At 42.8% G+C, this 26,490-nt stretch overlaps 1 protein-coding gene across 1 annotated transcript; it reads right to left on the bottom strand.

Moving 5' to 3' along the window:
* Positions 1 to 1,657: 1,657 nt before the first annotated feature.
* LOC145516354 (uncharacterized) lies at positions 1,658 to 26,490 on the bottom strand. Its single transcript, XM_081517500.1, has 22 exons — positions 26,383 to 26,490; positions 25,832 to 26,056; positions 23,410 to 23,721; positions 22,530 to 22,742; positions 20,859 to 21,053; positions 19,656 to 19,871; positions 18,366 to 18,601; positions 16,600 to 16,729; positions 16,233 to 16,417; positions 15,259 to 15,445; positions 14,468 to 14,686; positions 13,890 to 14,073; positions 12,685 to 12,886; positions 12,432 to 12,596; positions 12,054 to 12,254; positions 10,660 to 11,209; positions 10,134 to 10,259; positions 8,945 to 9,055; positions 6,729 to 6,965; positions 4,219 to 4,687; positions 2,175 to 2,283; positions 1,658 to 1,747 (listed from the first exon to the last, which is right to left on the bottom strand). The coding sequence occupies exons 2-22, from the start codon at positions 25,998 to 26,000 to the stop codon at positions 1,706 to 1,708; spliced, it is 4,458 nt and encodes a 1,485-aa protein (XP_081373626.1). The 5' UTR covers positions 26,001 to 26,056; positions 26,383 to 26,490; the 3' UTR covers positions 1,658 to 1,705.

The raw sequence follows: 26,490 nt of genomic DNA, 5'->3' as shown, positions 1-26,490 counted from the left end.
TGCTTGTAGCCTACTAAACATACATTGTATATTTGCTTTAACCACAAAAGTCTGTCTAGTCAAAGCTATGGTTTTTCCCATAGTCATGTATGCATGTGAGAGTTGGACCATAAAGAAAGCTGAGCACCAAAGAATTGATGCTTTTGAACTGTGGTGTTGGAGAAGACCCTTGAGAGTCCCTTGGACAGCAAGGAGATCCAACTAGTCAATCCTAAAGGAAATCAGTCCTGAATATTCATTGGAAGGACTGATGCTGAAGCTGAAACTCCAATACTTTGGCCACCTGATACGAAGAACTGACTCATTTAAAAAGACTCTGATGCTGGGAAAGATTGAAGCTTGGAGACCGGGATGACAGAGGATGAGATGGTTGGATGGCATCACCGACTCGATGGACATGAGTTTGAGTAAACTCTGGGAGTCAGTGATGGACATCACTCCTGGCGTGATGCAGTCCATGGAGTTGCAAAGAGTCCGACACGACTGAGCAACTGAACTGAACTGATTAAGGAAAAATGTATTAGTATTTAAATATTATAGACACTAAAACCCCCACCAGGTGGAAGAAGTTAAGTACATGATGACCAGACTGTTAAGCCATGACATAAGCTGCCACAGTTTCAAGAGCTGGCCTCAAATAAATGGAAACAAAATGACTCTGGAACTGAAGATTAACTGTACCTAAACAAAATCAAGATGATGCTGGTCAGACCACAGCACAACCAATTTCAAGAGGACTGTCACAGCTGACTGTGCTGTTTTGCATGGAGCCCTCCCTTCACCGATAATAGCTCTTGTCCACTGATTGCCAATGAGGGGTAGTTGGCCTTTGGCAACTGACTCCACTCTCAGTTACCAGCCTCAGAAATAAAGCAAACTTTTTCTTTCCCATCAACCTTGCCTCTTTATTGGCTTTTGGGCAGCAAACAGCTGGACCCTACTTTTGGTAACAATCTCACTTCTGGGCATATATCCAGACAAAACTGTAATTCAAGAAGATAAATGCACCCGTATGCTTATACCAGCAGTATTCACAATAGCCAAGACGTGGAAACAGTCTAAATGTCCTTCAACAGATAAATGGATAAAGAAGACGTGGTACATATAAACAATGGATTATTACTTAGCCATAAGAAATAAATGAAATAATGCCATTTTCAGCAACATGGATGGACCTAGAGATTGTTATACTAAGTGAAGTCAGAAGGAGAAAGACAAATACTATATATTACTTACATGTGGAATCTAAAATATGACACAAATGAACTTATCTACAAAACATAAACGGACTCACAGACATAGAGAACAGACTTGCAGTTGCCGAGGTGGAGGTGGGTGGGTAGGGAGAAGGATGGATTGGGAGTTTGGGGTTGGGAGATGCAAACTGTTATATAGAGAATGGACAGACGAGGTCCTACTGTATAGCACAGGGAACCCTATTCAATACCCAGTGATAAAATATAATGGAAAAGAATATGAAAAAGAATGTATATAAATGTATAACTTAAACACTTTGCTTCATTGCCAAAAATTAACACAACATTGTAAATCAACTATACTTCAATAAAATAAAATAAAAAATAAGAAGCAGTTATTTTAATATGAAGTTACCATTTACCACAAATTGTTATAGAAGTTAAAACAGTACACAGTGAAATATATAAACAGTTTTTATTGAGATGTTTCAGCTTTTTTGTCAAGTTAGTCATTTTGTAAAGACGTTAACAATTCCTGTAGGAAAAGAGACCTGAAATTAGAGAATATGCGTTACATTAAAACAAAGCAAAAACACAGAGATGACTGAGCTACACAGAAATGAGCAAAGATAGCAGGATTGGGGGGGGCATCAATTTTAGGGGTAATGTTAACTAACCCTAATTACACCTCGCTTCACCCCAAGTAGTACTGAGCCCCTTTTGGAAGTCTACCAAAAGCTGAATTTCTTGATTACATGTATGTTTCACTTTGGTGTGAACAACTTGAGACTGAACAGAATCAGCAATCAAAAAAGCTACTGAGCATTCATTTGGTCTACATAATAATATCATTTGCCAATAACAAAAAGCTCTTTAAGTTAACATGGCCTACTTTCACTCTGCTAGGATTTTTTGGTAAGGGCATTCTGTGACTGGATCTTACCACCTGTTTTCCTCAAAGACACTTCCCAGACATACCTGTTCATCATAAGCTTCATTGACAAAAGTCTCACTATTCATTAGATTCTCCTCTTCTTGGTCATTTTCTTTATGGCAGGTCAAATTTCTTGATGATGTTGTACTCTTTCTAGAAATAAGAGAAAGTCAAAAGAGTTGTTCCTTAAGGTAGAAGCTGGGAATGGGGCATGGATCAAAGACGTTAACTCATCCCCTATGAAAAGTTATTGTTATGGGAACGATGTTGTGTTTTTATTGTCTCTATAACAAAGAACTGACCTAGAAAGACTTGAGTCAGTTGGGATTTGTTACTAGGCATTCACTGAACTTCCAAAATGTATCTTCTCAGTTGAGAGGAAACCAGGAAATTAGTCAGTGAGAACTGAACCTAAAAACAGGTAAGTAGCAACTGGACATGGATGAGTTAAGAAAGCAGCTTAATGTAGAAGACAGACCTGACTGACAGTCAGAAGCACAAGGGAAGCACCTCAGTTCATCTTAATATTAACCAGTGTTACTTTAGGCAAAGATATACCATTTCTCCTGGCCTTTTCTCCAGTCTGTAAAGTGAAGGCTGTACAGAGGAGATGTAACTTTAAAGGATTTTAGTTATCTCTGCAACGTTTCTTGACGTATATTCTGTACTGTTTTAGGTACTGTGTGTTAGTCACTCAGTCATGTCTGACTCTGTGCAACTCCATGGACTGTAGCCCATCAGGCTCCTCTGTCCATGGGATTCCCAGGCAAGATTCCTGGAGTGGGTTGCCATTCCCTTCTCCAGGGGATCTTCCTGGCCCATAATCAAACCCGGGTCTCCTGCATTGCAGGCCGATTCTTTACCATCTGAGCCACCAGGGAAGCCCCAATGTTTCTTGATATATAGGTGCTTACCATCCCTTCCCAATATGTTTAATCAGCTCCCTTTAGTTACTATATCTTCCTAAAGCTTATTTTGTCATCATTCTTAATCATTTGAGTCATTCTTTTTTGTTTCTTTCGTTTCTTTAATCCAGTGACTCTTGCTCTTAGATAAAACTTTATGCTTTTGCCTTAAATCTCTCTAATGAGCTTATCTCACCTTTTGTCAAGGGCTATGTTTTGTCCCCCTAAAATTCATATGTTGAAGTCTAACCCCTAGTACCTCCAAATGTGACCATTTTAGGGATAGGGTCCTCAAAGTGGTAATTTATGTTAAAAGAAAGTCATTAGGATGGGTCCTAATCTAACAGGACTAGTGTCCTTATAAGAAGAGGAGGTTAGGACATCAATATGTACTGAGGGAAGACTACATGAAGACATAGGAGAAGTCTGTAGCTACAATCCAAGGAGAAAAGCAACCCTCTGCCTCAGAAGAAACCAGCCATACTGACACATTGATTTCAGACTTCCAGCCTCCAGGACTGTGAGAAAATAAGTTTCCATTGTCTAAGACACCCACTGAGGGGTGTTTGTTATAGCAGCACTAGCAAACAAACACACCCAAGAAATTTTCCCTCCAAACAGTAATGGCACTGACTCTGCCTCACTGCGGGCTTCCCAGGTGGCACTAGTGGTAAAGAACTTGCTTGCCGATGCAAGAGATACAGGTTTGACCCCTGGGTATGGAAGATCCCTTGGAGAAGGAAATGGCAACCCACTCCAGTATTCTTGTCTGGGAAATCCTATGGACAGAGGAGACTGGTGGGCTACAGTCCATGGGGTCACAAAGGGTCAGACACAACTTAGCGATTGAGCATGCACGCACACACACTTCCTCATTAGAGGGGACTCTCCTCACTTTATCCCTGAGACTGTGCCCCTAACTGCTTTTACATTATCATAAAAGCACTGCCCCTGACTGCCCCTTACATTACGGTTTGCTACAGGTCTCACACAAAGATGGTCCCAATTATGATTTTTCCAGGTCATCTATCAGATAAGGCTGCTTCATTGCTCAAATCTTTCCTCAGAGAACAAATTTCTACAGTGGATTCATACCTCCGATCTCATTAATCTTGTTTTAGTTTTATTTAACAAGCCTTCTTTAGAATAAAATTCTCCCATGAAGACAAAAGTGGCTGCTCACCGCTTCAATTTGTGTTCTCTTCTGAAATATACAAATGCTCCCAGAATGACCAGAACAACCAGTAGGGCTACAGTTAGGCTGAGGGCGATGTGGCCAGGGGCAGGTCCAGGGGCTGCTTTTTCACAGGAGTCTCCGCTGTAGCCCATCAGACAGTTGCATTTTCTCAGCTCTCCTTGCATCGTACAGATTCCCCTCCCATTGCAGAAATCGCTGCTACAGAGCAGAAATTTTTCCCTGTGTGAATCTTTGGGCTGACCTCCTCCCTTGGTTTTTGGAGTCTCGCTCTCTAGACCAGGAATCAGAGGGGTTAGCATTTTTCTGACAGGGTAATTCATTCCTTCTGAACCTGGAGATCTAGTTTTGGTGGACTTGGTACCCTGGAGAGGTTGGACAGCTTTTGGTGTCAGTCTCTTTCCAGACTCTGATGTTTTAGGTGTTGGTGTTGAATGGGTTGTATCTGGATAGGTACCTGCAAAAACAGTAGGTGTGAGTACGAGTATATATATAGATTTGTTATTGTCAATTAATAACTATTTCAGAAGAACAAGAATTCTAGTGAACTTAACTGGATAAGTTTGAATTTTTGAAATCACAATCACAACCATTACTTTAGGCTTCCCTGGTAGCTCAGATGATAAAGAATCCACCTGCAATGCAGGAGACCTGGGTTCGATCTCTGGATTGGGAAGATCCCCTGGAGGAGAGCATGACAACCCACTCCAGTATTCTTACCTGGAGAATCCCCATGGACAGAGGAGCCTGCTACAGTCCATGGGGTCGCAAAGAGTTGGACACGACTGAGCGACTAAGCACAGCACAGCACCACACTTTTGACAAAACAAAAAACTATCAAAAGCTGATTTAAAAACTACATATCTAAAAGCACTTAAAATATTTGGCTTCAGGACCAGTGTCGTCTATCATACCAATCCATTTTCAAATGATATGCAGAATTTTAGCCAAGGTAGATGCCACCAGTTCCAAAAGTGTTTTCTCTATGAGTGTAGTAGATCAAAGTAGTATATATCGAGACTATAAGGATTAAGTTTATCTGTAAATATTTCACATTTTTTGAGTCCAAGTAAACTGTAGGTTTAGCAAGACATTGAACCAAATTTGGTGGCAGTGTGGGAGGGACACTCATAAAGCAGGGAGCAGACAACAGGGTTCTATCCAAAGAGCAATCCAAGAGTTAAGTGTAAGGCATTTCACCATGTTCTCTTGTCATTGTTGACACAAGTGCTACTCCTCATACGGAAGACCAAAGTACCAGGAGTGAAAAGGGCAGAATTAGCAATAAAAATGCGTCTTGCTTCTGTCCTAAGCTGGCCTCACAGGAGCATTTCCAATCCTGGGCATTTAGGGTCCTTGATGGTAGGTTACATCCAAGGGAATTCAGCTTAATTTTATATACCCAGTACCATTTGCCTCAGAAAAGTTTTATATGTAGTCAGGATGAAATCATCAAGAAGCAAAGTCAGCTCTTGGGCCCAGCACCTCAGGAATGGGAGGGCAAAAGGAGGTTAGGTTAGGTTTTAAACCAGAAACCTAACCTAACCTCAAGGTGGTAAAGGTGATAAATTTCTCACTCATTTACCCCCATCCTTGAGTCATTTGCCAACACAGGACTGGCAACAAAAGCACCCTTAATTGCTGAAAAATAGAATCAACTATGGGAATCAAAATCCCTTATCTTTCCCATTTAAGATGAAGTGTTTAGAGGTAATAAGTAGTCTTCCAGCTAGCCAGGTTTTACAGAAATAAGAATTTACATTGAGAAGTCAGTGAGAATTCTTCACTGTAAAGCTCCTTTTCAGATCTCTTCCTTTGCTGGTTATGACTAAGCCCACCGTCTCTTTGATTCTACCGTGAAGGGGACTTAGATACCAATGGAGCTCTAGCTGATGATTCCAGCAGAATTAGGTATTATGATTACTCAGCTGTCTGGCCAGGACAACACCTTCCCATGAAGGCATGATTTGGAACAATATTTCTATAACAACCATCTACAGCTAGCATTTAAGTATTAACTTGACAGTGTTATAATAATATGACAGCTTTCTACACATCCTCTTTAATTCCTTAATAACTCTGAGCTAGAATATGCTCTTCCCACATTCAAAAGAGGGAACCAGGACAAGTCAATTAGTTTGCCAACCTCTTACATTCCAGGTAATGCTATTGTGATCAGTTTCCATGGGCTGAATTGGATCTGGGTTACATGAGTGCTCTTTCAGGCAGCGTACACTGTCAAGCCCTGTGGAGTGAACTATCATATGGCCTACTCTAAAATCGAATTGAGGGGACATTAGCTTTTTACAGAGAGTCCCCACAATCTATATACAATTGCCCATAGTTAGAAGTTTCATATTGTTCAGTTTAAGGAGTACACAGTGAGAAGGAAGAAACAGTTTAAAGGATAAAATCTTGAGGAACACTGTGGAATTAAATATTATTAAACGTAAATCACCAAGGTGACCAATGGTGGGTCTTGAGTAGGAGTTACTCACAGTCCATTTCATCAGATCCATCCAGACAGTCAGCATGACCATCACAAACCTGTGTGGCGGAAATGCATTTCTGACCATTCTTACAGGACTGTGATGGTGCAGAGCATCGGGCAGCTTCAAGACACTTCTTTGTGTCATCCAAGTAGTACCCACTGGGACATTTACAAGTCTGTCCTTCTGGCTTTGGTAAACAGATATGGCTACATCCTCCGTTGTCTTTTGAGCAATGGTTACTACCTGTGGATCCCCAACCCCCAAAAAAATATTGATTTAGACTATTTCAGAAGGCTCTTCTGTAAACTTTCTGCAAATCAACCATCAGAGTTAGAGGACCCAGATTTTTTCCCCAGAGTAGATGGCTTTTTAGTTTAATTCCTTTTAGACAACTGAGAACCAAGTGATTGGTGATTCTTTTTCATGGATAAGGATGGCTTTAGAATATCAGTTCACATCTGTAACTGTAATTAAGCTAAACATGAGTTTATGTTGATGTCTCCAACTCTAATCTATTACCATATGGATCATTCTAGCTTCCTTTGCTTGCTTATCTGTAAATTCTCAATAGTGAGAAAACTGTCTCCTATCACCTGCCATCTATTTACTTCACTGCTCAATTCCAGTAAACATATCTATATAGTGGTATCAGAATTGTTAGTCTGTACTCCAGTGGGAAACAAATTTATCAATGAGAGTACAGGGCTTATGAACAGTTTCTTTTGTTTCAGTGTTAGGGACTCCACTCATTTCCAGAGTTACTTTGCTCAGCACCTTTTCTACCTTTTCAGTAACATTGTTTCATACATTTGTAGAACAATTAGATTGTTTTGTCATAGTTTATGTTCCATCCTAGAATCCCCTGACCTAAATGATTTTTAAAAACTTGCATGTCTTAAGGTTTGTGCTTAAGTTCTTTGTGCTGTGAAGTTCCATGGGTTTTGACAAATGTATAATTTAATGTATCCATAATTACATAATCATACAGAATGCAAGCCTTAAAAATATCCCCTGTGCTTCATCTATTCAACTTCCCTCTTCCTCCTCCTTCCTGGAAAACACTGATCTTTTTTTACAGGGTCTATAGTTACACTTTTCCAGAATGTCACATAAGTATATAGCCTTTTCAGACTGGCTTCTTTCACTTTGTATTATGCACTTAAAATTAATCCATGTTGTTTCCTGGTTTGAGAGCTTGCTTCTTTTTTTGTGGCTAGCTAATATTCCATTTGTACCACAGCTTTTTTATCCATTCACTTATTTAGGAACATCCTGCTTGTTTTCAGTTTTTTGTGATTGTGAATAAATTTGCAATAAACATGCACGTGCACAAAACAAAACAAGCCAGTAGTTCATATAAAGGGCCAGTTCAAGAAAAATTGAGGTAAACTTGGCTCATCCAAGATCCCCTGTAAGCTCTCCTTTCCCTTCACATCATGTAGCCAAGATCTTAACTAGAAGGGCCTTAGAAATAAAGCTCTCTTTAGATGAGAACTCAGAGGCTGTGGTCTCTCTCATCCCTCTAAGAGTCACAGATACAGAGAACAGATTGGTGGGTGCAAGAGGTGGGGGTTGGATGGTGGAGGACAAGAGTCTGATTAAGTCAGCCATGTGTATCTTCCCATAGTTCTCCAAGGCTTCTGTCTCAAGCTTTGACTTCTGGTGAGACTTTATCTCTTGACATATTCCAGGAATTCTGGAATATATTATGGATATAACGAAGGTAAAATGTACTTCAGAAATGACAGGGACCCTCAGTTAGGCATTTGTGTCTGTAAGAAATGTGGAGAAACACATGCAAGCACCCTCAAATTGATATTTGAAAGATAAGTTAACATCAAAAGTAGATATAAGTGACAATGAGTAGAATGAAGACCGGTTTCACTCTAGAACTAAAAGAGGATTTCCGGTTATATCACAGCTGTAATTCAGTCTTCAATAAGAGAACTTAAAATAGGACCCAAGTATACCAAACCCAAGCCCAATATCCTTACCACCATTGTGTCTCCTAGCTACACAACAGGACTAGCTATAAACAGAAGCAGACCATACATAACTGCATGAAGATAACAGAGTTATACAGATCTACAGCAATGTGTCAGAGAAGTATTTTACTGGGAAAAACAAAGATATTCCAAGGAGATACTATAGGAAGGGACAACTCCTTCATAGGGAAATTCAGTAGACTTCAGTGTTGTTAGAATCACTGCAAGGTTGCTTACCCTGTTGGCTAAGTTTACTATAAACTTTTAAATCCACAATCTTCTGGTCTACTTGGAACCACCGGTTTTCTGAAAGTTCTGCTTTGCTGTACCAAACTTTACTGATCTGGGCTAAAACAAAAGGCAGTGAACAATCATTAACAAAAGTGAAATTTATCTTACAACTTCCTGGGCAAGGAACACTGCTCAGTATGAAAACTGTCACTCATCTGCAAAAACTCCAGTTAAATAACAGGAGTTTTACAGAAGAGACATGCATTTTTCTAAACCTAGTTCCTGGGAAGAAACTTAAAGATCAGTAAAAGCAGTTTTATGCTTTTGCCAAAAATAAAGTCCAGTGAACTTATGTCCAGCACATTCATGTACATCTGGATACACAGAGAGAAAAGTAGGATATGATACATGAAAATTTGGCTCAAGCAATTGATGGGTAATAATTTTAGGCATTCTCCCAGAACAGCATTTCTAAAAATGGCTTATCCGTAACAAGAGTCACCAGGGGATCTTAAATGGCAAAGGTCTCACCACATACCTAACAGTTTAGCATCTTTGTGGTAGGATCTGATAACTTATTTTCACAGTTCTCATGAGGCCAGCCCAACTGGTCGAGGGACCAGCACTGGGAAATATAAAGAGACAGATTTACTTTAAACAGCCTTTTCCAGTTTTACCAGACCTAGACTGTAGTCAGAAATAACATACTAGATAGAGTACTGTGGTTTAGACAATCTCTTTGAATACTAGAAATGTCCAGCAAGTATAGAATGCTCTAGAATTCACCTAATACTTTCATGTATACCTAGTCAATCAAGACAGGTACACTTCCCTCATGTTACAGGTAAGGTGTTATAGCTACTAACTGACAAAGCCACCTGGTCCCAATTCCTGGCCCGGTTCTCTCTGTACCATACCCTGGTGTCCTCCAAAGCCAACAGCCTCCTACAAAAGCCAGAAATCTCAGGCAGAATGATATAAAGCACATGCAAAGAATAACCAAATAAGTAAAAGCTCCCCCAAATCACACAGTCACTGTTGACATTTATACATGTTAAATTAGGGAAGCTGCTTAGCTATTCCTCCGCAAGAAACACACCGCCAAAGATCAGTGCTAAGCAGTCGCAGATTTGCTTTAGATATCTAGGAGTAAATTCAGTTCACAAAGACAATCGGATGTAGAATTAAGACCTACCATCATCCACGGTGGTCCAGAAGATCATGCCTTGGCCATATGTAAACAGGTTAAGGCCCTGAATTCCTCTGCGGTCTACTCTGTATCTAGAGCCGTCTTGTTGAATACTTTCTATGAGTCCTCTCCCTAGAAGGAGAGGTTCAGTTAATTTCTGTTTGGAGCCCAAACAGCTGTACTCCATCCTGTGGCTCTTTATGTCTTGTCCTGCCTCCCCTCCAGAAGGATACATGCATTTCCTGAAAACTAGCTCTTATTCATTCTAAGAGTATTACACAAAGATTTGCTCACGCGTATTTGTTAGGTTCTTGATTTCACCCCTTCACCAAGAGGCAACTGTATGACTCTCTGGGCTAATATATGCTGCTCAGGATGGGGACTGATTATAGTTGTTTAGAAAGTGGTGCAGAAAATGTAAACTCAAACCTAAAAGCCGTTTGAAGTTACAGCTGAAGACCAGAAAGCATCACTATTTCTCTGGCCAACGTCCCTCACCCTCACACTTAGTGTGGAGAAGATAACTACTCACCAGGATCAGCCCAGTACAGACGAGTCCCTGCATCTGAAAAGCTCAGGCCCACAGGGACCTGGGGTTTCCGCCAGAGCACCTTCCTTCTGCTGCCGTCCATGGAGGCGCATTCGATGCTGGAGCCACGCCTACCGTCATCCTGGGGACCCAGGTCCACAAAGCACATGACTGCAGTCGGCGGGTGGAGCACGACAGAGGTCGGGCGGTAGAGGCTTCCGCTGAGCAAGACGGTGGAGTACTGGCCTCTGGGGGAAGCTATGTTGATGTGAGCATTCTCACTGCCAATCCAGTATATGTTTCCACTCAACCAGTCCACAGCAAGGTCAGTCACTGTGCCCTCCACGGATATGATTTTCCTCCAAGAGAGCTTTCCAAAGTCTTTGAGCCTCAGTAGCCAGATATCACCCGTATTCCACTCTGTCAGGTAGAGCACCTTCTCCTGGACAACGTAGTCCATTGATGCAAGCTGGTTGACATTGGTAAAGGGAAGAATCCTATGTCCTGGTAAAGTTGATTGTCCTCGTGAAGCATCTAGATTTTTCAGATAGATCTGTGGGGAAAAATTAATTGGATGGCACCAGTTGAGACTAGTCAAATTCTTCATCTTGATTTTGAATTCATGTTCAGACACTTACATTCAGATTTTCACACAGTCTGTTGCCTAAAAGCAAATTGCATTTCTCTCCCTTCCTGGAGTTTCAGGCCCTTAGAATTCCTTGAATTCATATGCTTGAAATATTTACTCCTCTATGAAAGTCCTCCCCCCTTAACTTTTTAAGTTTATTTTTACTGAGATAAAACTGACATACAATACTATGTAAATTTAAGTTGTACAATGTGTGGATTTGATACACTTATATATATGAAAGGCCCTCCTCTTTAAATGAGACTTCAGTCTGAATATCTTACTGAAACTGAAGTTGGTCTTCCAACCCCCAAATTTGCTTTGTCATTTTAAAATGCCAAAATCGTCAAGTCCTCTGGATATGAGAAGTTAGGGGTGTTTTCCTTGTTAGTACCTTTTCTCCTCCTATGATTTAAGAAAAGTGTCCTCACAAAATGTACTTACCTCTCAGGCTAGAACCCAGCCAAGTTGCTTGTATTTGGAATTACTCTGCCTTGTCAGCTAGGTTCTTGGACAATTCAAATAACTTAAACACTGTGTCAGATTCCTAGCCTCATTGTGTTCTGAGGTGCTAAGCATTTCTTAAGGAATCTGAGTAGGAGTGGTCTTTTTTTGGGGGTGGTGGTCATCATAGCTCCCAATACACAGTGAATATTCAAATTTAAATTGTATTTGAAGAATATCCCAAAGGGAAGAAATTCAAGGAATTCAAATTACCCAAAGTCTGAAATAGACTGTGGCCCAAGCATGCGACAGAACAGGATAGTACCTGCATGATAACTGTGGGCAACCCAAGGAACAGAAATGCAGATTCCTTGAGGGGAACACAGTTGACACCATCGTCTGCAAGCAGGAGTCCAGTTGGACAGCGACAGCTTCCCTTGGACTGTGGGCTCAGAAGGCACAAGTGAGAACATCCAGTGTCCAGACAAGGATTTGAAGACCTGGGCTGTAGCACTTCGTGCATTACCTGGAAGAAAACACCTAGATGTCACTACATGTTGTTGAACCCTTAAAAACAGCAAGTAACTCAACCCTGCCTTTCAGTCATTATAGATGGAAGTCCCTGAACTTTGTCTTTGGGCAGCTCATACACGTAGCCTTCCCAGGGAGGATCGGAGGATATTTTGAAGCATCAACTATAGACCTTTAGTCCGTAAGGCTGTTCCAAACGCTTGATGAGGACAGCCCGCTTCTTGCCAGTCATCTTTTTCATGCGTTGTACTGTTCTCGTCTTCATTTCAGACCAGAAGACTTCATCCTCAAACACAGCAACTGAGAAGGGGCTCTTGATTTGTGTTAGCTGCAACATCTAAAATGGTGATGGTGAGGTTCCTGAGATGGGTTTTACACAAGGCACATGACATTTCACACAAGCCTATTACCAAAAGTACACTTACGCTAATACCAGTACCATCTAGGTTGGCAGAGCCAATGCAGTGAAATTTGTCATCAGACCAGAATATCTTCCAACTCAACTGGTCGAGAACTATGCTAGTTGGCCAGCCGAGACCTTGGCTGAGGAGTATTTTTCTGCCGCTCCCATCCATTCCAGCTTGTTCTATTTGAGGCTGTCCTCCAATTTCAGACCAGTACATTAGCCTATGTGGATAAAAGTCAGCTTTAAGATAAAGTATTACCTCACAGAAAATAACACCAGTTCATTCCCCAAAACTCTGATTTACAGCCCAATTATTTCTTTCCTTCAAACTTAAACTTGGTCTATGCCTTAAACATAATTTGTGAAGTAGTAAAAGAAGGTTTTCTTTGAAGTTTTATGGTGATTGTTCATTATTTAGGGATATAATATCTATTATGACAGCTGTATAGGAAGTCTGTCTAAAAAATACATCAGACCCTAGCCTGGAAGACATCCAGGGAACCTGCCAGTCTTTTCTGGGCTAGAAAGTCCTGGGCAATGGGTGCTTCAGATCACATTCTTGGTCATAAGCCATTAGATCCATCAGGAAACTCCTGCCAGTCTCCTGAGGATCATGTTAGCAGATTCCTGGTTGGAGGTATTGAAAAGGTGAGAAAAAAAGAGGGCAAGTATCTGAACTAGGTCATCTCTGGATCCTAAGTTTTGTTCCATCTTGTTCTTACATTTGATATACACATGGCCATCCCAATTAGGGTTTTGCTCAGACAAATAGGAAATGCTGCCTCTAAGCTCCTGGCCCTTTGCAGAGAGAAAGGGCTCTGGACAGAAGAGCTCAACCTCCACACCCAACTCCTCTGCCCCCATCACCACCACCAATCACATTACTATAAACTAAACACCAGCCCTAGTTCCATTCTCCCTCCTCCTGCCATTTTAAAGCCATACAAATTCTCTACTCAGAGGTACGTCTGTTTGTTTTAGCCAAAGAAAGTATAGGTGGGCCACCAAGTGAGCATGCCTACATCTCACTTTTCTGAAATAAAGGTCTTTTTGCAGGAGCTTTCACAACTACTATGTGTATGGTTGACTCACATCATAAGATCCAAAGTCAAGTCAGATAAGGTTTCTATTCACTCATTCTGTGTTGAGGGAACACAGCTGAAGCAGAACTAAAGAGGAACAGACCCGACAGACTTGACCAGGCATTGTGACACCCAGACTCACCCATTTAGGGGATCTAAAGCCAAAGACCGTGGTTGGTTCAAGTCATTGTCCAGGACAACCGTGTACTCAGATTTTCCTCTCCAAACTGCAGTCAACTGAATTGCCAAAATCTGACCAGCTGTCCCATCTGTCCAATAGAGATTCCTCCCAATCCAGTCAACTGCTATGCAGTCTGCCTTTATCCCTGAGGAGAGGAAACTATTCATCATGTGTACTTAAATTACAGCTTTTCAGAAGGTTGAAGCTCACAGACTTCAGACTTGCATGCCACATTAATTCATTTTCCAACTGATACACGCATCTCTATCAGAGCAGTCTTTTAAATGCTCCAAAATACTATTTGCAGACAAAGATGACCATTATGAGTAATGGTCACTGGCTGATAGTTTGACTGACTCTGTATTAACAGAAATGGCAACTTCTCATTTCTAGCTAACTATTAATAATAGCAAGACTTGACCACCTGTAGTTAAGGAGATATAAACCAGTGTTTAGAAAGTTCATAGCCACTCATCTTATCTTTCATGCTATGCATAATTAGTAAGGGCAAGATGAGAGCCTCTTATAAGGGGACAAACCTTTCACCATAGTCCCTTTCTTCTTCATGTCCATGCTTATCCACTGAATACTTTGGGCCCCAAGATCAGTCCAGAAGACTTTCTGATCCACTAAGTCATAATCGATAGAGAAAATAATCAGGTTTTTGTCTGTAGTTGCCAGAATATCTTCTTTCAAGCTCCGCATCCCATAGAGGAGTAGCTTAAACTGGATTGCCACAAGCAGGACTGGTTCAGTACCTGTCAAAAAAGAACTGCTTTCAACATGGCCTTAAGGAGTTTGAACGGTGAGCCCAGCACTGGCTAAGGAATCAGAGGACAAAGTAGTTTTTGCTTTCTCACTGACAGGGCTATGGAACCAGCTCACTGGCATCTAAGTAGTTCCTCCCTTGATGTAATTGTTAAGCTAAAACATGGTTTGAAGATACTTAGAATAAAGGTATAATTAGCCTAAATTGAAAAACACATTTATCCTAAATATTTGGTGTTAGGTGGAAAGGAAAGAAGGGCTTGTTTGGTCTTTAGATATTTATTCTAACTTCAGGTAAGGCTGATCCATGGTAACAGAGGCTTAACTTATGGGTTTGTTATAATAATGCCTTATTTGTAGATACTCTCAGACTCAAATTCAAGGTATAAAATACAAAGTATAAAAAGGAGGCTTTGGAACTGTGCTTGTCTTGTTCTGAAGACAAATAAAGCAAGCAGGAACACTTAAGACCTGAGAAAGAGATTTTCACTGGTATTCCTGGATGTCATAGGACCTCAAGCTCTCAACCTACAGTTGTGGAGATATTCCCAGTTCCATTTACCTATTGCTTTACAGGTATGGCCATCAGGCTCCAGCGAGTAGCCAGGATGACAGGCACAGGTGTAGGAGCCCTTTGTGTTGACACAGGTCTGACTGCAAGGGTGACCACCCAGCCTCCGGCATTCATCCACATCCTCACAGATCTGGCCACTGTGTTTCAGCTCAAAGCCTCGCTCACAAGCGCATACCTAACAGAGGTTGGAAAACACGAAGACGTTCTAAAAACAAGGTACACAATTGATAAAAAAGACCTCAGCCTTGATATAAAAAGCACACGGTGAGATGCTCCATGTCAGCAACTCAAACTGTGCTTTGAACCAACTTCATTCTGAATGCAGTCACTCTCTCCATCTCCTGCCGCTCGCCCCACAACCTTGCCACCCCCAGGGGTCCCAAGTTAACAAAGGTGTCCAGTTCAGCCCAGGACACTAGGACCCCATCAGAATCTGTAAGTGAAGAGACCCCTAGACTTCACTGAACTGGTTGTCTGCCAACAGGACCAGACATCAGCACGGTTTTCTTCCACTTGCCCGACAGAATCAAGTTCTCCGTGTTCAGCCAACCAGTAATGCCAGACCAGAGCACAGACAGTTCTTGACTGAAGGGCAAGTCATATTCTAAATACTCACACAGAAAGGACTTCCTCACAGACAGGTACTTAGTTTCCTGAGCTGCAGCATGGCGGGGAGTTACTTGACTCTTGGGACAAATCCCCACAAACTTACTGCCTCACCCTGAATGTCGCAGTAGGGGAGTTTCTGGAGCTGGGTGGCAGGGTTCCAGAAGACGGGAGAGGGGGCAGGAACTAGACAGGACTCAGCAGAAAGCCTCAAGCGCGGGGACGTGGGAGGAGGGCTCAGGGCAGCTCCGCCGTGGAAGACTCGGCGTAGGGAGCGGACGGCCCCGGCTGAGGATGACCGCCTCTCCCCACACCGCGTCTCCAGCCGCCAGAGCACAGAAACAGAAGCCACTCACAGGTCCGTGTGGGGACGGGTAGCAGCTGTGGAAACACTGTCCCTGGCGGCAGGCGGACGACGAGCACTGCCCGCCCTCGTCGGAGCCATCTGCACAGTCTCGCTTCCCGTCACACACCAGGCTGAGGTCCAGGCAGGCGGAGGGGTGGCACTGAAACTCGGAGCTCCCACACTTCTCCGGGGGGCCTGGAGAACGACTTTCTGCCTTTATAGTCAAACCCTCTGCCACACGCCCCTCCCACAGCAAGGCTCCCGCCCGTACAATCAAGACACCTCCGTCCCAGCAGAGGGATGGATTTCGGCTCCGTAGCATTTGCTCACTGAGCTGGGTTCCCACGCAGCCGCGCCCCTCCTCGCCCCGTACTTACATCCCGTCTCGTCGCTGCCATCCCCACAGTCCCTCTGCCCATCACAGCGCCAGGGCTCGGGCACGCACTGCTCCCCACTGGCACAGGGCCACTGCCCGGAGCCACAGCGAAGCTCCTTGGGGTCACAGTCCTGAGGAGACAGTGAGCGACTCCGTCAACAACACCCAGGTTCAGAGCCCAGGAAGGGTCCTGGGTTATGAGAGAACCCTTAAGTCCCCTCTGCAATGAGGCCAGCGATGTGGATGATAGGAAACGCCTTCCTCAGCTGGAGTTTAGACGAGAGTTGTGGGTGACACCCACATGGAGGGGAGACTGCCTTATTCTGTAAACTGACCAGCCAGGACGTCTTAATTTATTTAAGAACCTGTGGCTTGTTTAAAAACAAATAGACGACATGATGATCTTTTACCTAGTTTGTTTCACTTTTTCTATTTCGTATTCAGTGGTCCCATTTCATTTAGTTTATGTTTTCCAGTTTCTCCATCTCTTCTCTTTTTTTCTAAAACATTCTTTCTCAAGCCTTTATCAAGCATAGTAGAAAAGCTTTTGTATACATATATATAAATAGTATGTATCAAAGTGAAAATGTTAGTCACTCAGTGGTGTCCGACTCTTTGTGACCCCATGGACTGTAGCCCGCCAGGCTCCTCTGTCCATGGAATTCTCCAGGCAAGAATACTAGACTGGGTTGCCATTTCCTTCTCCAGGGGATCTTCCTGACCCAGGGATCAAATTTGAGTCTCCTGCATGGCAGGCAGATTCTTTACTGTCTGAGCCATAATATATATATTTTAGAAAATTTACTAATTTTTGCCTAACTAAGAAATTCATGACATTTTGATTCTACTTGTTTGGCTCAATATGACTAGAATGCTGTATTTTTAATTAAAAAAACAGATAAGCAACAAGCAACAAAGGTTTACTATATAGCACAGGGAACTGTAGTCAATATCTTGTAATAACATATAATGGAAAATAATCTCAAAAATAATATATGGGTATATATATAACTGAATCACCTTGCTATGCATCTGAAACATTGTAAGTCAACTATACTTCAATAAAATATATATATTAAGAAAAAACTATATATAAAAGAACCTATGACTGATTCACATTGATATATGGCAGAAACCAACACAATATTGTAAAGCAATCATTCTCCAATTAAAAATTTAAAAAAAATTTTTAAGCATAAGCAAAAGAATCTGCTCTAGAAACTCTTCTTAGAATTCCCACCATTTCTAATGCACACTCCAGCATTTGTACTTAATCTGACTGGGATTCTCAGAACTGGTGCAAGGAGAAGGATATTTCAGATCTGTGCACCTATTATACAGTAGCACCTTGAGATACAGTTTCAGCCCAGCAGACACTATCTGTTCTGTTGATGAGGAAATAGAACATCATCACAGAGCTGCTTTCTTAAGGTCAAATGTGAGCAGTAGGTTCAAAATTGGGCTGCATCTTGCACAATGCAGAAGCATTGGTGCATGTCATGGGAACTGGTTAGGCAGAGCTTCAAAACATCTCTCTAAACAAGACATTCAAGCTACGACCATCAAGACCTAACATTTGCAAAGCTCCTCCAATAAAGATCTTACAAGTTTGACTTTCAACCAGAGGATCTTAACACTTTGGAGACTGATGCAGTTATAAGTGGGAGACCTCTGTTCTTAGTTTTCCCAAGTTTTCTAGTGAGGAAGCACGTGTTACTGTTGTGATTAGAAGTCGACTGTGTTTTTTCTGAAGGAAGAGTGAGCTACCTTCTCGTCAGTTCCATCTTTGCAGTCTAAGTCATGGTCACATATCCACTCTGCCAACACACACTCCCCGCTCCTCGGGCACTTCACCTCCCCTGATGGGCATGGCAGGGGCCAGGCAGGACAGCCCTCTTCATCTGAGTGGTCCAGGCAGTCCCGGTTCCCATCACAACGCAGGGAAGAAGATACACATTGGCCATTCTCACATTTAAATTCAGATGGGCTGCATTTTTCATGAACTGAAAGACAAAGCTTTAGGTAAGAACTCAGTCAGATGGAGAAGAAGCAATCTGATGGCAAGTAAAATGGTTTGAAGACTCCCAGTCTTCTCCTGTCACCTTAGGAAGTAAGCCCCAGCAGGGGTTAGGGCAGGAGGGTGGTTCAAGCAGAGTGTTAGAGCAGAAAAGGCCTTTAAGCTAGCCCAGAAAATCCTCCTGTCCTGGAGGATGAGGGCTGGGGGACAGGATGGGAGGACATGTAGGAGGATGCTGGGACAGGCAGGGGAGCGAGATTCCTGCCTGGGACCCTCACGTGAGTTGCCCCCAACACACCTTTCCAGTTGAGGCTGAAAAGGCACCATTTTGACCTCAAGTTTCCATTCTCAGGCTAAAAGAAGTATCCTTTTTGTAATCCTTTTTGTTCAGTCTGCCAAGTCGTGTTTGACTCTTTGTGACCCCCATGGATTGTCACCCACCAGGTTCCTCTGTCCATGGAATTTTCCAGGCAAGAATACTAGAGTGGGTTGCCATTTCCTCCTCTAGGGGATCTCCCCAGCCCAGGGATCAAACCTGCATCTCCTGCATTGGCAAGTGGATTCTTTACAACTAAGCCATCAGGGAAGTCTTGCAATCATTTAGGACCATGTTTTTCATGTTTTTTTTTAACTTTCTAGTGATTTTTCTATTTAAAATGACCCCAAATGTAGTGCTGAAGTGCTGTTTGGTGCTCCTAAGGGTAAGGACTCTACAGTGTATCGTATGGGAAAATATACATGCATTCAATAAGCTCTGTTCAGCATGAGTTTCGGTGGTGCTGGGTATTACTGAGTCAAGAATACATGTTAAGTCATCTTTAAACAGAAACACACCTTTCAAAAAGGTTCTATATTGATCAGTTGACAAAAATGTGACCAGAGACTCTAAGAAACCTCACCCTGTATATTTTCCAGGAGCAATGATCCAATATCCTCTAATTCAGTGTTCATGGCAGCTTTATAGAACATAACTCCCACAAAAAAGGAGAACTGACTACAATGTAGTTGGAAATACTCCAAGTAACTTCCATGGAACTTACGACATCCTTGTTCGTCTTTTCCATCAGAACAGTCGGGGTGGCCATCACACAGCCAGCTCTTGGGGATACAGCGGGTCTTGTTGTCACAGCGCAGAGAGCAGTCTTCAACAGGCTTCCAGCAGCCCAGTTCGTCGGAGCCATCCAAGCACTGCTGAGCTCCGTCACAGTGATATTTCTCCTCGATGCACTTGTTTCCATCCAGACACTGGAAGACCCCTTCCATGGAACAAGTCAAAAGCAAGGACCATATATGTTCATCAAACTGAAGTTTTATTATTAGATTAACTCACCCTCATTCTGGAGTTTGAGGGGTAGGTAGACTGATCTTATTTGAGTTGTGTGTGCATGCTAAGTTGCTTCAGTCGTATCTGAATCTTTGTGACCCTATGGACTGTAGCCCACCTGTCTTCTCAATCCATGATATTCTCCAGGCAAGAATACTGGAGTGAGTTGCTATATACTCCTCCAAGTGATCTTCTCAACCCAGGGATTGATTGAACCCACGTCTCCTATGTTTCCTGCATTGGATTCTTCACCACTAGTGCCACCTAGAAAGCCCGTTTGAGCTCTATATATACATATTTTTAAATTTTTTATTTATTTGACTGTGCCAGGTCTTAGTTGCAGCACATTGGCTCTTTGATCTTTGTTGAGGCATGCGGAATCTTTAACTGCAGCATGCTAACTCTTAGTTGTGACATGTGGGATCTAGTTCCCTGACCAAGAGATTGTACCCCAGATCCTCTGCATTGGAAGGTGGAGGCTTAACCACTGGACCACCAGAGAAGTCCCCTGAGTTCTATATCTTAATTGATCCATAAGTAAGCTTTAATAAAGTGCTAAGGTTAATTAAGCTGAACTAGGTCCTTGAAATACTAAGGCTTCATATTGGTTTGGTTACTTTAACAACTTGTTAAAATATGACCAAGTCAGTTATAAGTGGTCCATTTAGGTCACTCTATGCCAATATAAAGGCAGCTATTGGAATACTTAGCTATTGGAATACTTCCTTGAGGAAGCAAGGAAACAATATTCAAATTATCCCTGGTAAAACACTGCAGACTTAAATGTGATAAAATGGGCAGTCAGACAGTCTGTGTTCTGACAGGCTATGTAATCTATGAAGATTTATAGGGAAAGCACGTGTGATTATAATGAGCACTCTGGCAATTCATAGCATGCGCTGAGGCAGGATTGACACACCTGGTCGGTTGCAGAAGTGGGAGCAGTTCTCTTCATCCGAGCCGTCCCCGCAGTCTTGCTTGCCATCGCAGAGGTCCCCCCGGGAGATGCACTCCAGCCCATCCCGACAGGGCACAGAAGATCGGGTGCAGAGGACAGGGGCTGGCGGGGGTGGGGGAGGAGGGCTGGGGGCTGCTGCTCCTGCGACCTCAGGATCTAGAATCAGCAGTGTATCAGCAGGTCAGTCCATCAGGTGTCAGCTGTGGAGACAGGCTTCTGCCTCCCCGCTCCCCAAAAACCCACGTCATGGCCAGGTAGCTATGTTTGTCTACCTTGTAGAAAGAAAGAGTAAAGATCCTGGATATTTAGACCACATGTGTGGTGTGTTGGCCCATTATCTCATGGTTTTGAATTGGGGGAGACTGTTTTTTCCTTTCAGGCCTATAAATTTAATTTTTTCCACTACCAATGCTATATTCTAGGCATGCAGAATAAACTAAGCTTCTGAAGACGGGACTTCAGTGTTACAGTGAGATGTCTGAGTTAGGCACTTTCAGAAGTTACCAGTTAGTATTCTTCAGCAACTATCACAGAAACCTAACAGATATGCTAGTAGAATAATCAAAATTGGATTTTTTTTTAAAACCAACTCTTGTTAGCATATTTTACCACCTAGGAAACATATTCCTACGCCTAATGCTTCTTAACCTTGAAAATCAAGTCAAACTAGTGAATCAGAAAACAATAGTTAAGACTGCAGGAGGGAGATGAAAGACCTCTAGGGGGCAGGTACATAGGAGGAGGAACAGGTCTGTGCATCTCTATTTCTACTCTTCCTCAGGGTTTCCAGCTGCTTCTGCCAAGAAAGCCCCCTGAATCCTGTGATAAGACTTCTTTTTCTGCGTCAAGATCTGAAATCAGATTTTTTGGCATCGTGCCAAAGGTTTATATAAAATAGTTAAACCAGCTTTAAGCAGATTAATCTGAATGATCAAGGCACAGCTTTAACAGAAGAACTGTTGCCCCTGGTAACCAGGACCCAGAGCAGCTTCACAGAGGATCCCTGCAAGATGTCACTGCTATGAGAAAGGGGGTCCCTCGGTTTAAAAAAAAAAAAAAAGCCAGCTTGGGAAACTGGTTTGCGTGCATCGGTGCTCTGTTGTGTCCCATTCTTTGTGACCCCATGGACTGTAGCCCACCACACTCCACTGTTCATGGAATTTTCCAGGCCACAATACTAGAGTGGATTGTCATTTCTTTCTCCAAGGTATCTTCCTGACCCAGGAATTAAACACCTGGGTCTCACGAATTGGCAGGCAGATTCCTTACAGTTGTGCCACCTGGGAAGCCCAGGAAACCTGTTTAGAGCAAGTTAAATGGATCTCTTTACTGCCAAACTAAGAGCTTCAACATGCTAACATGAAAGATGATTCCCAAAAGGGGCTAGGGTATGCACCCTCCTTGGGGTATTACTCAAGAACTGGTGTCGTTTAGCAACTTTGAGAAATGTGTTAGATTCTTACTTGAACAAGTTTCAGTACAAGGACAAGTTAGGCAGAAGGCCTGCTGAACTGTGGGTTGGGACCACTGCTGATACAGATTGGAAGATACCTGGGAACTTCTCATAGAAAACACACCGAGGAGAGCAGGGTAACATGGATCTCTAAGAAAACCCCCCAGGGGAAGACTTGCCTGGAACCTTCAGGTTCTCGGCCAAGACGATCATCTTCTGGACGTAGGTCTCTTTCGACACTGAGAAGGGCTCTGGCTTCCTCCTGTTCCACAGCACAAGAGCGGTTCTGTTCAGAGTCAGTAGGTAGGGCTCATGGGCTGCGATCATGCCATCACTCCAAGTCTTGTTCAAAGTGTAGGTTCTATTTTTTAGGAGACTCAGACTTTGCAACCCTAAGGAAGAGTCAAGTTCTTACAAGTTGATACAGAGAAAGTAATCTGTGACAGCAAGGAGGCAAGGGCACCATTGGATTGGAAGTTTCAATGACCTTGCACTGAAAATATGCACAGATTCATCTATGAAGTTTTGTAAGTTTTAGTTCTGTAGTTAAAGATAATCCAAAGAAGTGTTTAAAGCTCCAGAAAAGTGAGGGGTGCTGCATGGAAACATCAGATGTGACTTGACCACCACAGTCCTACAACCCCAGTCATCAGCACAGTGCCATCAGGTCATCCTTGAGACTTCTGGGTGAGTAGATTATCACATTCAGCTATGAAGATGTAACACGTACCTGCTGTCAAGTTATAATCAAAGCATCTGTGCTTTGTTTATAATGGAAGCTCATTCTATTACTTCTACTTACAGAAGTAGGAACAAGTAGCTTTTTGCAGTGTGAAAAATTAAGTACGCTATTTCTGAAGTTTTCTATCTCTTCAATCATAAATTTAGACTCATAGATGAGAGTTGAGTTTGAGGTCAGTGACTTGTGCCTGAGCTTTGAAAATCAGAGTTTGAGGCTATATCTAACTAGTTCTAAAGATGGTGTCATTACTACTAAAAACAAGAGTCTCATTCAGCCCCTCAAGCCTCTTCCAACCTTACTGGTCATGCAGCGCTTACCTAATCCTTTGGTGGTCCAGAGGATGCTGGAAGAGCCGAGATCTAAGGTTACGTGGGTGTCTGCCATCCAGGTGCCTCTCCAGACTGTCTGTATGCTTTTGCCATCAAGGGTCATACTTTGCAAGGGTTCCCCACTTTCCACCCAGTAGAGCAGCCTCCTTGGCCAGTCGAGAAGGAGATGCAGTATAACGCTGCCCGTTTTGTACAGGGTATGGGTGTCTGGGCCAGCAAGTCTCATCCTCTGAATAGCACTTCTGTCGCAGGGCAGCCAGTACAAGTTCCCAGTTGGAATGTCCACATTCGCTGAGCAGACTGTAAGGAGGACAAGTCGCTCCCATTAGGAAGGACATTCAGATGTGTTCTCATTCTGTCTTAAACTCTGGGCCAGGGATGAAGGCAGACAGTCGCAGGATGCAAAGATCATTCCCTAGAAACCTACACATCTTGTTCGCACGAGGGTCCCATAATGCTTACTCTGGTTTCTTGTCTGTCAATATGAGCTCCCCTGATCCTTGACAACCCCTAGGCAAGGTAGACATGCACTGCATTTTGTAAGTTGACTAGCTAGGTGGAAGACTGGCAACTTCCTAAGAACACACTGGCCCCATGGGGTTCTGTTTCTCTTGACCTCACTGGGCTCTGCCCTCTGCAGAAAATACGTGCTTTCCTCTGGAGTCAGATGTAACCACAAAAACCCCACATGCCAGCGTCACAGAATGCCCTCAGAGTGATTCTACACCAGTTCTTAAAAACGTGCACTCTTTCCTAAAGTGGAATTTTGAAGTCCTCCCATTTTTGATTCAGAACTTCATCTGTTTTTTCTAGCCTCAAGTTTCAGTGTGAGGACAAGAGAAAACAATACAGATGTCAGGACAGTTCAGTCACTCAGTCATGTTTGACTCTTTGCGAGCCCCTGGACTGCTGCACGCCAGGCATCCCTGTCCGTCGCCAACTCCCAGAGTTTACTCAAACTCATGTCCGTTGAGTTGGAACCCATGTTCCCGAGACACCCTTCAGATCAGTGGCTGATGTCTTGATCCTTATAGAACTGGAATTGCGTCAGTCAATATTTATTTTTTTTCTTTGTTTAGGACACCCAGTTTGTGTTGCAGAATTGCTTGGTGTGGGGGGAAAAACACATACTGGTGTCACAAGTATTGAGGTGTAATAAAGGGCTTCTCAGGTGGCACAGTGGTAAAGAATCCACCTGCCAATGCGGGAGACACAAGAGACGTGCACACGCTAATGTAAAAATAAGGTGAAAGCTGCAGACCCAAGAGTTGTAAGGAGGCCCTGATATCCTGCAAACTAGCCTTGAGAGCAGAGGTCAAGCTGATTACTACCCAGAAGAGGCCTGCCTGGCTTTGTCAAGCTTTCCAGTTAACTGTATAGGAAAAACACTTCTGTGTGTCTCCTTTGTGTGTATATGTGCTCATTCATTCAGTCATGTCTGACTCTTTGTGACCCCACAGACTGTAGCCTTCCAGGCTCCTCTGTCCATGGGATTTCCAAGAATACGGGAGTGGGTTGCCATCCAGGGGATCTTCCCAGGGGATCTTTAGAACCCAGGGATCGCACTCACGTCTCTTGTGTCTCCTGCATTAGCAGGTGGATTCTTTACCACTGTGCCACCTGGGAAGCCTTTTACTATACCTCAATACTTGTGACACCAGACATGTGCTTCTTCCCCCCACACCAAGCAATTCTGCAACACAAACTAGGTGTCCTAAACAAAGAAAAAAAAAGTTGTCTGACGCCATTCCAGTTACATAAGGATTAAGACATCAGCCAGTGATCTGAAGGGTGTCTCAGGAACATGGATTCCAATACAGTACTTCATATAGTAAAGCAGTTCCTTGGCACTTAGAATACCCACAGTACAGGCATTCAGAAATCAGATTACTCACCCTGGAACTCACCTCTCAGTTTTCTTTTATAAAGCAGATATTTTCATTTAGGCTGAGTACAGGGAGCTAAGGGTGGGGTACGCCATGTAGGAGTGTGGGAGGGGAGAGAAAGTATATATTATCAAATAAAGAAAATATCTTGCTAGTTCTCTCTGAAATCTGCATTGCAAATTGCTTCTAAATTAGTGTAAGAAAAATCTGCAATGCAAAGTTGAAGTATTTAAGGTCTGTTTCTATCCTATCCAGATGTAAGGCCAGAAAAGTAGAATTTTAAAACCGTTATCACTGACCTCAGTATTTCCCAAATCATGGTAGCCTTGTAAGAGTCTGCACACCCTTCATAAGAACAAGGGCAAATCACAGACACTTAATATTTAAATTAGTTAAGAACCACTCTTTGGTATTAAGCTTGATTCAGATCAGAGACAGGTAGGGTTTTGGAGATGTTTGGGAGCCTACTTAAATCTAGAGCCAGAAAATAAAGGAAAAAATTCAAAATAACCAACCCAAGCTACCTGTACGTTCTGTCCAAATCTCTTGCTTGGCCCCCAGGTAGCCAGTTGAGCGAAACAGATGTCCCTGGGTATCTGTCCAGTAGATGAGGTTTCTTTTCCAGTCAATATCCAGCAAGTAGATGTTCCTTGGATGCTCTTGAATTAGGCTTCTCTCTATAGCAGTTCCCATAAAACCAACTTTCAACAAGTAGAGACGTTTGCCGGAGGAAAACACTAGTTTTAACTCTGTCGAAGAAAAAGAGAGATGTACCATTTGAGCATTTGTCAGAAAAGCCCCTTGCTCCCCTCTGAAACAACACTGCTCTGTCAAGTTGAGGCTCCCCGAGAATTCTAGGATCTTATAAAGTTTGCTTCTGAAGCACGTACACACAACATGAATGCCTTGGCTTCCTTAGAGAAGGAAGTCACTGGGGCAAATGAAAGTGCAGCTCAGTTTCCCCAAGGCACCAAGTCCTTTAAATTTCTGTGAAAAGATTAACATAGAATCCTGAGGATTAGGGCCTCAGCTTCAGGTCACTGCATTTGATTCAGTAGTGTCATCAAATCCTTGCCTGTAGCACACAGGTTTCAACACAAAGAATTTTAAGCTCCGCTGCCTATCTAAAGAAAAGTTACTTAGGTGCTTAACTGTGTATATAAGGTTCAAAACATTTTAAACT

The sequence above is a fragment of the Giraffa tippelskirchi genome, chromosome 8 (genome assembly GCF_054371585.1).
Source record: "Giraffa tippelskirchi isolate mGirTip1 chromosome 8, T2T-mGirTip1v1.2.pri, whole genome shotgun sequence".
Taxonomy (NCBI): Eukaryota; Metazoa; Chordata; class Mammalia; order Artiodactyla; family Giraffidae; genus Giraffa; species Giraffa tippelskirchi.
Note: the sequence above shows the minus strand (reverse complement) of the source record. Positions and strands in the feature narration are given on the sequence as shown.